The sequence below is a fragment of the Polypterus senegalus genome, chromosome 8 (assembly GCF_016835505.1).
Source record: "Polypterus senegalus isolate Bchr_013 chromosome 8, ASM1683550v1, whole genome shotgun sequence".
NCBI classification, from domain to species: Eukaryota; Metazoa; Chordata; class Cladistia; order Polypteriformes; family Polypteridae; genus Polypterus; species Polypterus senegalus.
Genome location: NC_053161.1, coordinates 154,360,369 through 154,374,118, shown reverse-complemented (window position 1 = coordinate 154,374,118; position 13,750 = coordinate 154,360,369). Strand labels below are relative to the sequence as shown.

The following is a 13,750-nucleotide window of genomic DNA, read 5'->3' as shown; positions in this document are numbered from 1 at the left end:
TGGTAAGTAGGTGTGCTGAAAGGGAACACACCACATGGAAAATCTGCAGTTATGCAGATTACAGATGCAAGACCTAGATTGTGGCACACAGTTTAACTAAAGGCACTATTAACTTCAGAGCTTCTCACATATACTCACCTGCAGTGAACAACTACAGGACCTCTTTCAGCTGCAGCTTTCTGGTCATCCTCTACTTCGGCCATAAGTTGCAGCAGTGGATATGCGCTATCAGGTGTCTTATGGTCAGGCCACGAGGTGTACCAGTAGTGCTTCACAGTTTGACTTTGGCCCCCTTGCTGTAAAAGAAAGCAGTTACATTTCTCTCTATACCTTGCACTCACTCTTTATGTTGACAAACAAGCACATGTCATCATAGCATATTTCACACTTTGTATGTATTGATGCTTCACTGTTGTTCATAATTCAATCTACTGATGTGGTGACACCATATTTAAGAGTAAAGTCCTTTGATTTTTCTGTCATTGATCCTTAGGTAAAAAATTAAGGAAAGGGTCTCAAAGTTAACAAATGGCAAATCATTTGCTTATATTTTTGGTAATAAATTTTTGCACGTATACATTATAAAGTTCGGGGTTTGACAGACTGATTCAGAAAATTGTATTCTTCCTTCTCTTTTCTAAACCCACCTATCACAGCATGCATTGGGCATGAGGCAAGGACAATCCTTGGGCACGATGGCAGCCCATCGCAGACTGAAGGCACACACACACATAAACACATCAGAGACCAATTTCTACATCACCCATCTAGCTAACCTGTATGTACCCATGGAACTGTTGAAGGGAACTGGAACACTTAGAGGAAAACCACTTGGACATGGGGAGACATGCAAACTTCATGCAGAGAGAATCTGGGACATGAGCCCTGATCTGCTTATTAGGAGGCAGCAGCACTACCTCTGAACCACTCTGCCTCATCAATTTTTTTTTTCTGTGTGGTGAATACTGTCATTTTTAAAGCCAACACAATTTCTAGCTGTATTAAAGGCAGACATCCTTACCAAGAAGTTTTTATAAATTTAAAATTCAAAGCCCCTGATAGTCCTAAAGATTTATTACCCTGAATTTCCCTCAAAACCTGAAGATAATCAAGGATGACAATACCACTTGCAATTATATTCAAAATTGGCACTGTGACGTAGCTAGCAGACATGTCCTAGTACTGACTTGACTGTGGTGTGGCTCACAGTGATGTGATATATGCAGCTGATCATTCTGAATGTGAGATGTGTACAATAAGAACACAAGTGAATAAAAAGAAAATATAACATAATTCAAATCTTTTTAGTCCATTTTAGGTTCACAAGGGGTTGAAGCCTTGAGTGATATTGAACTCAAAGCAGAAAGAAACTCTGGACAGGATGCCAACCCATCACAAGGAGCCTCTTTCACACACCCACACAGGGCCAATTTGGAATCTCCAAATAAGTTGACAGAGTATCTTTGGGAATGGATTATTAAATTTAGATAAAATGAAAAAATAATGTGCCCAAAATCTTTAAAAGACACAGTGTAACTTTAACCCTTTTAGATTACACATTTTTTTCATAATTCCTTTATAAATGTACTGGTACTACATAATATAAAATATTTATTTTTCTCAAATACCCCAATAACACACTACCATTATATAACAGAATATTTCTACCTTTTATAACTGAATCTATTTTAATTTAATTTTAATTTCATTTTGCTTTTCCTAGCTGCCATAAGACACCATTGACACACACTTGGAATTTTTTTAGCCACAAAAGTATGCACTATATAAATAAATTTGTATTATTATTATTAAAAAGAAAGTCCATCATTGCAGTTGTTTCTGCATTTCAGAATGCACATTATTTCTACCTTGTTCAGATCCAGCCCACTGCCCATTCGATTCTCTCCTGCTCAGAACGACCCACATGCAACAAACCACAGAGACACCTCAGACAATGACACTCCAGCCCAGCTTTTATTACCTTTAGAGTCAGGGTCCGAATGGTGTAGTGGTCGCATTCTTGAACGCTGTTGACAAGCACCTCCACCTTCCCGTAGATGCCTCTTTTCTCTGGCCAGTACAGCACACATTTCTGAAATAAGACAATGCGCTGTACTTTAGCACAAGGCCCTGTTGTGCCTGACACACCCACGTCCTTAATAATAATAATAACAGGACAAGCATAATTTCATATCTGCTTGCTCCAGATGCACCTACTCCTTTTGCTCAAGCTTCTGAATGTTCAGAGCAACTGTGTGATTATTGAAGCTGTAAATCTGTGAGTGTGTGTGTGGCCGGGAGGGTGGAACATGGAGCACATTTTAGAAGAATCTTTGCGTGATTGGGAAGGCACCCATTGCGTAACCAGTGCTTGTTATCTGATTACAATCAGAGAGGGTCCCCACCCTTACAAACTCATTTTCATTGTTAAATTGTTAAAAGAGACGTCAGCTGCTAATTCTGAGCTTTCCCCCTGCCCACTTCTGAACAAATGAGATAAAAGCTTTTCTGCTCCTCAGAATCCCTTGGGTTATGTTTTTGAGACTTGACCAACACTAAGATAGAAGGGCGTCATGAAATGCTTTTCAATTACAATGCCATTTGCTGAATGAAAGTTTATTTAAAAGAAAAATTACTTATCAAATGTTCCATCTTTCTGCCATAAAGGGATGTTCGTGCTTATAGTTTTGGCAACCTCAGCACCAATAAATGTACATTCTTCAGACTGAATTCCTCCATAAACTCAACACCACCCACCCCCCATCTTTCACCAGACTGTGTGCCCGAAAACATAGAACTTGTGTTGTTTTATACCTACTGTCTTTGTGACTTCTTTTTTTTTTTTTTAAATTATTATAACTTAAATGTATGGTATCCAAAATAAGTACAAAAAGAAGAAAAGTTTACCTGTAGATGAAGACCACTTGAATGCCCTTAGCCACTCACAGTTTCTGAAGAATCCAGTTAGTTCAAGATTTTTTAATTGGGCAAGTAACTGATTTGTTCAGGTCACACAAGTGTTCAGTGGGTGAATGAACAGTGCTGTGTTTTACTCTCAAGTTAAATTTTAATTATTTTTTTAGTACTAGGTTGTTGTACCGTGTTAGCCATTATGAATGTAGAGAAAAGCCAAGCAAAATGACACCTTTTATTGGTTAACTAAAAATATTACAATATGCAAGCTTTCGGGGCAACTCAGGCCCCTTCTTCAGGCAAGATGTAATCAATCAATCAAGATAAAAGGAATTAATTTTTTGTTACATACTTCCCACTGACCTGATCAGACTACCTTTATGTGTCTCAAATTTGTCTAATCTAGGCTGGAAACAATTCAAAGCAATTCAAGTAACTCTGGGTGAAACACCAGTCTGTCACAGAGACTACTAATGCCCACCCACTCACTTATACTGGGCCAATTCTAATTCCATACCAAACATTATAAAAACACATCATTAGGATGTGAGAAAAAAACCCTAATAGAAATAGTTATACAGACATATTAAGAACAAGCAAATTTCACATAGCAAATGACCAGACCTAGGATTTGAAAATAGCATATTTCTCTGTCCGGGCACTAAGCCTTGTTCCACCATGTTACCCCAAATGTAATATAATAAAATAAAATAGCCTTTATTAAAAAAAAAACTGAATTTATAATAAGTAAATAATATAAGTATAATACTGTATAGGTAAATATATAACCTAAGTGAGTTTAGCCAAAATTTGACTGTTAGTGCCACAAATGGTGGTTCCAACTTTTTGCTAACAGCTACCATTGTGGGATTTTCAGGTCCTACAGCCTCTAGAATAGATTTGCCCTTAACCAGTTTCCCACTGTGTCCCTGTGTTATTGTTGAACTCATTTAAAATTAACAGCTTGAATAAACCATACTATTTCCTTTCCTAACTTTAAACACTTCAACCATGTCTATTTATAATCTCTGTTTGCTTAAACTGAAAAGGTTCAGCTTCTTTAATCTTTACAAATAACTCATACCTTGCCGTCCTGGAAAGGGAATAGTAATTCTGCTCAGGACTTCTGCCATCACTTCTATGCTTTTTTTTTTGTAATATAGAGGCCAAAATTATACACAGTACTACAGGTGAGGCCTCACTAGTGCATTGTAAAGCAAAAGTATTACTTACTTTGACTCCACACATCACTCTACTGTATATAACCAAACATTCTGTTACGCTGTCTGGAAGTTGATAGTGACAAGTGCACTATGACTCATAGATTCTTCTCATAAGCAGTACTTTTAAGTTTCAGACCTTCCATTGTGTATTCAAATCTAACATGTTTACGTCCTATGTGTAATACCTTACATGTACTTGCGTTAAATTTCATCTGCCACAAATCTGTCCAAGAATGTGTGTTATCCAAGTACCTCTGTAATAATTCAGCAGATTCGAGATTATCTGCCAGTACACCAAGCTTGGTATAATCTACAATCTTAATCAGTTTGTTGTTTTTTATTTTTATCCAGATAATCTATATACTGTACATTCAGAATAGCAATGATTCTGATGAGCTTCACTCCACATGCTATACCTTGAACTAACGCTTCTATTAGTTTGATAACCTCTCCTGTGGGACATTATCAGATTTTTTTCTTAAAATCAACATAAATACTATTGTATGCACCACTCTGGTCACATGATTTTGTTGATTCCTTATAGAATTCCAGCACATTATTAAATGCAACCTCACCTGTCTGAACTCATGCTGACTGTTTACCTAAAACTCTTGTTCTTGCCATGTGCTATGTGACGTCCTTCTTAGCAATTGTTTGTATTAATTTACCTGGGATGCACATTAAGCTTACTGGCCTTATAGTCAATAAATGGCTCTTTACATCAGAGGTGTGCAGAAGAGCATTTCTGAATGCACAAAATTTCAGAGACCTTGAAGCAAATGGGCTACAATTGAATATTTCAAGTTCCTCTCCAGTATGTTAAGAGCACAAAAATGAAGCAACATAACACATCAGAAGATGCAAATGGTATGGACAGAATTTTGTGCAGACAGCATGACTTAATAGGTCCATCCTGGTTGGCAAGTTATTGCTGGTGGTGCAATAGTGTGGGCAATATTTTCTCAGCACTCATTAGAGCTATTAATAGCATTCAAATGCTGTGGTATACCTAACAATTGCACTTGGCTATAGTCCACTCTTTTTCAAATTGGATAATTTGTCATGTCAAAAAGATGTATGTGTCCAGCAGTTTAAGCTGTTCAGAAGGCAAAGGGAGTGTTACCTGGTACATGTACCTACAAATGGCAGTATATATCAATATGTACGCTTTGCATAAATAAATATTGGTAAATGCACTTGGATTCTCTCTCTCTCTTTCTGTCACTCTCCCAGTTGCCCTAAGGGACAAACTTGCACTCAGGCTATGGAAGATCTTCTTTAGAGTAGCTGGTTAGCTTATTTGTTTGTCTGCTTCTTGAACTGGGCCACAAAAGACAGTCTAAAAACCAAAATGAGGCAATGATGGCTCACCTCATTTTTTTCCTTCAGTTTTGTAATCATGACAATAATAGGCACATCCTCCTGCCAGATCATCTGCCAAAAGTCATTCACTGTGTTTATCATTGGTCCTTGTGTGGCAATGAATGCCTTCTCTTTGTTCCTGTAGCCCTAGGCACAAATTGAAATCAATTAATCAGTCAGTTATTATTGTATGCTGTCTTTTACATGATACTTTAAAACAAATAATAAGTCAACAAATGATGCAGTTAAAAAAAAAATAAGGTACAGAAGCAGAAAAAAAGAATAATATCAATCCCTTTACTTTGTTTAAGTTTTCAGATCAGCATAATGAAATACATGGTCATTGGGATGGAGCCTATCCCGGCACCACCAAGAGTAAAGGGAGAACTAGCCTAGAGCAGGGCTCCAGTCCATTGCACACATCCATATTTCCACAATAATACTGGGTTAATTTGGAATTATAATTTAACTAACACATAAGTCTATGTCAATGGGGGAGAAAATCCATGCAGACCTGTGGACAGCATGCAAACTCCACACAGACAATAACAGTGATTGGGATTTAAACTTAGGATGCTGGATCCCTGAAGCGACAGCTCAAAGGACTTTGCCACTGTACTATCCTATAAAATGAAAAGTAAAAATGTATTTCTTTATTGAAATTTAAGTACTCTAAACAATCACAAAAATAACATTAGACATGTCCAGATCCAGAAACGCAGGAAACTGGACCCAAACTTGTACACACACATACACACACTCTGGACAATTAAGAGCTGGCAATTTATTAGTCCAGATAAAAAAAAATGTGCACGTCAGTCTTTACAGTGGGTGATTAATTCAGAGTATAAAGGTTAGTTAACACTGGAATATCCCTCATTTTCAAAAACTGCTTCTTGGCCTCTATGCCATTAATCCTGCAAATGCATTTCATATATCACCTTACATTTAACTAGCGGACACTTTTAACAATTTAGATGCAGTTAATTTAAGTTTGTGTTTTTTAATAAAGGTCTTGGGGACCACAGAACTTTGTAGAAAATAGAGCAAGTGCTTCAGTGCTTCTCCTTTTCCAGGACTGATTTGTGACTCTTTTAATGAAGAGCTGGCATAAGGATCGAGGTAGAAGAATTCAACAACACTCAGGACAGGGTGGCAAAAAATGGGCTTCAAAATGTCTAATTTTTAAAATATTATGGGAAGAAAAACAGTTGACAATGCTCACATAATAGTCTACTTTTCACAATGCGAAAACATAAATAAACAAATGTGGCCAAAATTAGGTTTCTGTGCAATTTTTCTAGGCTCACTCTTTATAACTCTGAAGCACAAGCAATGTGCCAAATGTGTTTTGGGCATGTTATTAGGATGTCTGCGGAGATCTCCCATGGTAGAGTGTATGAGGCCCAGGTCACTGGTCAAAAACCCAGGACTGACTGCAAGGAAAATATTTCTTGACAGCATCAAGGATAAACACTCAAATAAGTTCCTAAGATTATAGTGGACTGTTCGGTCTTTTGCCAACCCTCACCAGCCAAAGTAGATCAAAAATTAAAGTTATGTTCAAGCTTGGTTTAGACTGCAGGAGAAACAACAGAATCTCAAGTGAAAACTTCCTTTCAGAGGTGGGGAGCAAGTGCATATTTCACACAAACAGTGACAGGGCCAGGATTCAAACCCAATCTCCTGGCTCATTGGGACAGCAACACTAACCATTGCATTATCCGGTGTTTGTTGAATTAGCAGCCCAAAACTGGCTTAGTGTCAATGAATGTGCCCTGGAATGGACCGGTGCCTAGTACTGGACCACCACATGTTAGGTTCATTACCAGCTCTAAATTAACCTCAATGTAAGTAAAAGGATCCAGTGATGGACAGGCACCCTATAGAGGGCTTATTCTTCTTTTATGCAAAGAGTTGCCAGAACAGGCTTCATCTCCCCAAGACCCCAAGTCTGGATAAACCGGTTCAGTAAATGAAAGGATGTTTCTATTGTAATTTCCACAATAAAACTAATTCCACAGCCTTTGGGAAAGATGTCAGAGAAAATTGTACCACCCATCTTTGTTGTAAAGTGGAGCTATTATGGTCATGCAGGAGGTCACCAGCTGAGCAGACATTTAACCTGGAAATCTCTTTTCAAGTCCTTTCCCTTTGCTGCTGGACTAACGCCCTCCTTAATGTATAACAACATTATAAAACAATAGAAGAGTACACAGTGTGAAAACAGCCAAGACTGGATAAGGACAATAATTAGAAGTATTTTAGAACATTTAAACACTAGCAAGGATTACCAGCCAAATAGCCATTCAGACTCTTTTGGTGGCTCCATTAGTTACTGTGCATGCATCTGCAAGGAAAATCTGCATAAAACACCAAAAAAAGTCAGTTAAATCAATAAAAATTAGCACATAACTCCACATGTTATCTTTGTGTTCATAGATTCTGTGTTTTTGAGTTGTTTTTTTTTCTTTGGAAGGTCAATTGTGATGTAAAGTGCAAAATATGAGAGAGACAGAGAATGATAGATATGATAGGTCATTACATTATGAAGCGATAGATAGATAGATAGATAGATAGATAGATAGATAGATAGATAGATAGATAGATAGAACAATGTTTAGTAACTAAGCCATAAGAGTTCAGTCTCCCATAACTGAGTGTGCTTAATTATTTACAAATTGTACAAATATGGAAAAAAATGTAATTTAAAAATTGTTTTAATAAAAATGTAGAAACAAATTAGAGATATTCTGTGCTTTTACATACAGTAACTGCTTGCATGTCTCACTGACAAAGCTGCATAACACAAAAATGAAACACACAGTTAATACAGTTGTGGATTTTATATTATGTTTATGAATTTGTGAAATTCCCAGAGGGGGCCGAGCGGCCAGTTGACTTTATCTGTTCTAACCAGCCATGGACACCCAAAGGCATATTTTTCCCCAAGGATGTTATCAATGAAAGATCTTGTTTTCCTCCCCTCTGCTTTCATCTGGCCATATTAATGGGACTTTACATTGGTAGGATTTTATTATGTTTAATCATTGACATGTCCTTTTTTGTGTGCAAATATAGTAATATTTAATGTTATCATATTATACTTATAAATCACTGTGATCAGTCCGAACCTGCACTCAGTGAAGTGCACAGCACCACAATAAACTGAATCAAACTAAAGTATACTTTTGGTTGAGTTTATTTGATATTTAAGTTTTTTTCTGCATTTTGGTAAATTTTGCTCATAATGTTGTAAATTTCCTCTGGGGCAAAATGCACTTTTCCAAAAAAAAATGTGACTTTTTTTGAATGGATTTAAATAATGGAGATACCAGCAGCATCTATGAGTTGCAACGCATTGTTTTCACATACAGGTGTACTTTTTACAGAGCTTTTAAATAGTACTTGCTGAGAATAGTTTTATATAAAATTGATTGATTGATTGACAATATTTTATTGCAAATTAGGTTTTGACATGTATCTGTGTGAGACTTTTGTCCAAAGCAAATTACTAATGACAAATGTGCAGTTGAGACGTTGCCTAATTTCTATGGCTTGTTCCATTTATCCTGGCTTATTTTTTATATAGCACTCTTATCAGTATTTTAATGTTTAGCTGTCCACAAATGTCAAAAGCTCACCAGTGAATGTTTATTCCAAATGAGACACTTCACATTCTTATAATTAAAGTAATCAAACCTCTTCCTTCCCAAGATAGTTGTTATCAGATAAGTGGTTCACTTTCCTTTGTCACTTTCATCTCAGTGGAAACCACAACAGGAAGCCCAATCTTTGGCATGGGATATCATTCAATCTGCATATTATAAATTGCATTTAATAATGTTTGTTATCCAGAAACATTTTAAAAGGTAGAGTATCCATAATTTTAAAATATTTTGATATATTATGATATATTTTAAATATATTTTTTACATAATTTTAATGTTTGTTTTCATTAAGCTCCTACATATGTGCAAATTGTACTATACAATAATTACAAATGCAATAGGAAAGTTTATGTTGAAAAATAAACATATGCTTACTGTAATAATTATTATTACTATATAATAGAGCATCTTAGGATGTTTATGAAGCATTCAATCATTTGTTAAAAGTAGCAGAACATTTTTGATTTATTGTAGAGTGGAGTCGCTTCCCCCTTTTTTCCTTCCTAATCAAGTAAAATCAGTTATTGTTTTTAGTGAACACACTGTTTTTAGGCTATTGCAGCTGTTGGGTTATTGGCATACTCTTAAATGGTACACCTGAGTATAATCTGCAGCACATTTACAGATGGGAAAATGCTTTCTCTCATTTTTATCACATTATTTTCCATGTAGCCTCAGAAAACATTTTTTTAATTTAATTAAAAAAAAAAAACAAGACAACTGCATGCACTGACAGAGAGAGATGTAAGAAGGGGTTTAAAATTTGAGTAATTAATGTGGCACAGATATCATTATACACAGTTGTCAGATCAAGAGATAAAGAGAACACTTTTATTTCAAAATGGTGAGTTGATAATAGTAGAGGTTCACAACAGATTAATGCACACATTAGCCTCAGAAGGTGTTACTCTATTAGTGGTATATCAGAGGGACAGCTTCTCCTATAAGCTCTGCCCCTTATTTCACCTCCTTTTCTTATTGTAATTTTCTGGCCTTCATTTCATGACAGACAATTTGACTCTCCATTGCCTTTACTTCCTCTGGAGAAAGCTCAGCTGTCTCCCAGTATGCTCACCAATATTTATAGATGCATATTTGAGTTTGTTCTCTCTGACTGCATTTCATCCTGGCACAGAACCTACTTAGCTCATGATTGCAGAGGGCATTGAAGCTGGCGCACAGCTCCTTGTTCTGTTCAGGACATTGTGGCGGACGCTGGGAATAGCCATGGGATGCACACTACTTCCCCCGGAACATGTGGTGGCAGCCCTCCTGGGTTACATTAGGGCCACAGGCCTGGGACTTCAGGGCTCAGCCCTGTTGAGCTCCGTGGCCACCACCCAGAGGAGATGCACAACTTAACAAGCTTGTGGGGGCTGGAAGTGCAGCCTGAATTGGGTTAATTATCACCTGAAGCACTTCTGGGTGGGCTATAAGAACAGCCTGCAGCCACTAATCAAGGCGCCAGAGTCTGGAGGAGGAAGAGGACAAAGCTGCCTAGGAGGAGAGGAGGAGAAAAAAGAGTGTGTTATTGGTACTGTGCTGTAGCTGAGGGACACAGGGAAGACGTGCCCCACAGCTGAAGACAAAAATAAAATCCTTTGTTTCATTTTTATATGTGCCTCTGCTATCAGTCGGTGTCGGGTCGACACCTATATAGTGTCTTTGCCACAACATATATAAAATATGTGGTCTGAGAATAGCAAAAAGTATCGTTAAAGGTCTGAGTCATTTTGGATAGTCAACTTGTATCCCCAGGTCATAAGGCTACTCAACAGTGTAGAGTGCTGTCAGATACATGGTGCTGTATTACTTTCACTAGCCTGTGGGTGATGCACAAGAATCTCACTCTACCGTGACAGTAAACTTGAACTTGAACTTTCCTCCCTTCCTCAAGCCATTTCTCTATAAAATCCCACATTTCTGCTGTCTCTTGATTTCTCTGTGTTACTATCATCTCATTAAACCACATAAAGGACTAAACACCAAGATTAGCTTTTGGGCTACCTACTTCCTCTCTCAATATTCATACTTAATAAACCATGTAGCTATACTGGCCCACCATCCCGACATGCTCCCATCATTACCCTCTCTATTGTAACAATCCAGAGCATTGTCTACAGCAAATTATCCCCAGAATTCCAGTCAGCCAGATCCCACAGACTAGCCTTTCCTGACCTAAGAATGAATTTCCTTAGCCCTTGAAGTTTTCCTTGTCCTTTGTCCCTGGATTCCAATCACACCTCAGGCATGAGTCATATTGTAAAAAGTAAGTGCAGGAAGAGCAGAGAGTCAAATGGACAAAGTGAACTTGCAGACTGTCCTTTGCCTCGGTAAAATATAAAAACAAATTGAAACAAGAAAAAATACTTACTCTATGAAGCTCATTTAACTATTTACTATCTTTAACCAGGCATCTTTTAGAAACCATCACATTTGCAACATGACTGGAACAATGTGAATTCAATCTTTGTTCCAGATTTCAGTGTATAAAGAGATGTTTCTTTGTTTCTGTCCTGTTCACAGTTTTATTTAGGCCCTTTTGATTATCTGATGCACTATTTAAATAAATAGTGACGGATCAACTTTGATGCCTTTGACAATGTATGCATTATGTTCCCATACAGCCTTATTTTTTCAGAACTGTATATATCTTGTTGCCATAGCTTGCCAGAGTGAGACAGACCCTTCTCTTACATCTTCAGCTACTGTATGTCTCATTTGTAGCATGATCTCCAGAATTAGACGCAATATTAAAATTGCTTCCTTTGACATATTTTCATGAAATGAAAATTGGATAGCCAGGAAGGGATGATTCAACTACTACCATCAATTGTCTGTTTTGTCTGTAATGCATCGAAATGACTTAAATGCTCCTTAATAAAAACAGAGAATACATACCTGCTGGGATCTCTATGCATGCAAACGACATTACTTCAGATTCCTTCTTAATTCAGTGTTACTTTACCCACTAGACACTTTTCCAATATTAGCTACTACATCACTTCACATAAGTTCCTTCATATATACTGTGTAAGTCACGTCAAGCCATAAAAGAGTGTATCGGAAGTATTTATTTTTCTTAGGGGCAGAAGTTGAAATAAGCTATCCATAAAGGAACACTAAAGACAAGTGGGGTCATTTGCTCATGTAATCTTTTGTAATAGGACAAAACAAAAAGTGAAGTTATAAGAAATTAAATCAGGAGCGGGATATTCTCAACAAACTTTACTCTTGTTGTAAGAGGCAGTTTTTCACTTGTTTTTTAAGTGGAGTCCAGACAATGAAACATCTGCAAACCCTCACCTTTAAATATTTCTGCACGTAAAAGCTATAAACACAAAATATCAGTGCCTAACAAAACAATTGGCCATTGAAGAGGTGGAACATCCCATTCAGTTACAAAGTTGTGTTGGACTGCACACCCCACAACAGTGATGCTGGCGCTTATTGGATTTGTATGCAAACTAAATGACAGACAAGTATAATGCTTTTAGATTCAAAATGAGTTAAGAGTTTCCAGAGTCAAAGTTGGTATAACCTTCAATTGTATTTATTTGTCCTTGTCTTGCTTTGTGCTGTGGGTGATTGTCTTCAAATGCTGAAGGTGAATGTCATTTTGGGTTAGCATCATGGTTCTTGCAGGGTTATATTCCTGGCTCAACCATGTTTTCCATTTATTTAATTGTCTTGTTGTCACTTAAATATAATTTTGTAGATATTATTGATTCTGTTTCTGTATTATTTGATGTTTTATGTTTTGATTGATCTTTTCCATTAATTAATAGTTTCTGAGTTTTTAAATGATGTTTATTTTTGGTGGCTTCTCCTATAAATTATGTTTTCTGTATTTTGTATTTTGAGCTTAGATGGGTGGGTCCATCAACTACTACTGCTGAGGAACCACTCCCGCTGCAATGTACAAATCAGACAATAGGAGGACTGCTTCAGCACTGAGAGTTGTTCCTCAATATTTCCACTGTGGATTTTATTTATTTATTTATATAGATTCTTTGGTTTTGATCCTTGGCTCTTGAATTAAGGCACTATTTCTGGTTTGTATTTTTTGAATTCCTTCACTTTCAAGATGGATAGGAATTGTGTTTGTTTTTGCTTGGCTCTCGTGTTTTATGGTTGTTCCCACTCTCCTTCTTATATGTATTATTGTTAGTTCCTGCCCCATTTTTGGACTGTGCAGTGTTATGTTTAAGTCAGGGTTCCCCTACTGACTTGTGTTTAAATTCCTTTTTATGTCTTTTTCATTCACTTTTAATGATTTATTGATTATATGTTATGCTAATATTGTTATTCATGTTTTATTCTTTACATAATTATGTATTTTTTGTCAGTTTAGTTACTAGTTTGGTTTCTGTGTGGGGGTACTTGATCATCGAGGTTCCTTGTATTTTGTTGGTGGAACCGTAAGAGGCGGGGCCACCTGTCATTCTCCACTGAGGGACTGCTTCCATTTCTATAAAGGTTCATGGGAATTTCTTCACTGTTTATTTGTAAGTGCTTGGTGGTTGGTGATTGTTTCTGTTTCGCTATTGCTATTTCTTTGTTTTTACTGGATTTTTGACC

General features: G+C 36.9%; 1 protein-coding gene across 1 annotated transcript in view; it reads right to left on the bottom strand.

Moving 5' to 3' along the window:
- Positions 1–13,750, bottom strand: part of ptprr (protein tyrosine phosphatase receptor type R) — a 261,788-nt gene that overhangs the window by 24,246 nt on the left and 223,792 nt on the right. The window contains exons 10-12 of the mRNA XM_039759911.1: positions 5,508–5,645; positions 1,982–2,092; positions 139–296 (exon numbers count right to left, since the gene is read on the bottom strand). Of these exons, the coding sequence (XP_039615845.1) occupies positions 139–296; positions 1,982–2,092; positions 5,508–5,645 (407 nt within the window). The remainder of the gene's footprint in view (positions 1–138; positions 297–1,981; positions 2,093–5,507; positions 5,646–13,750) is intronic.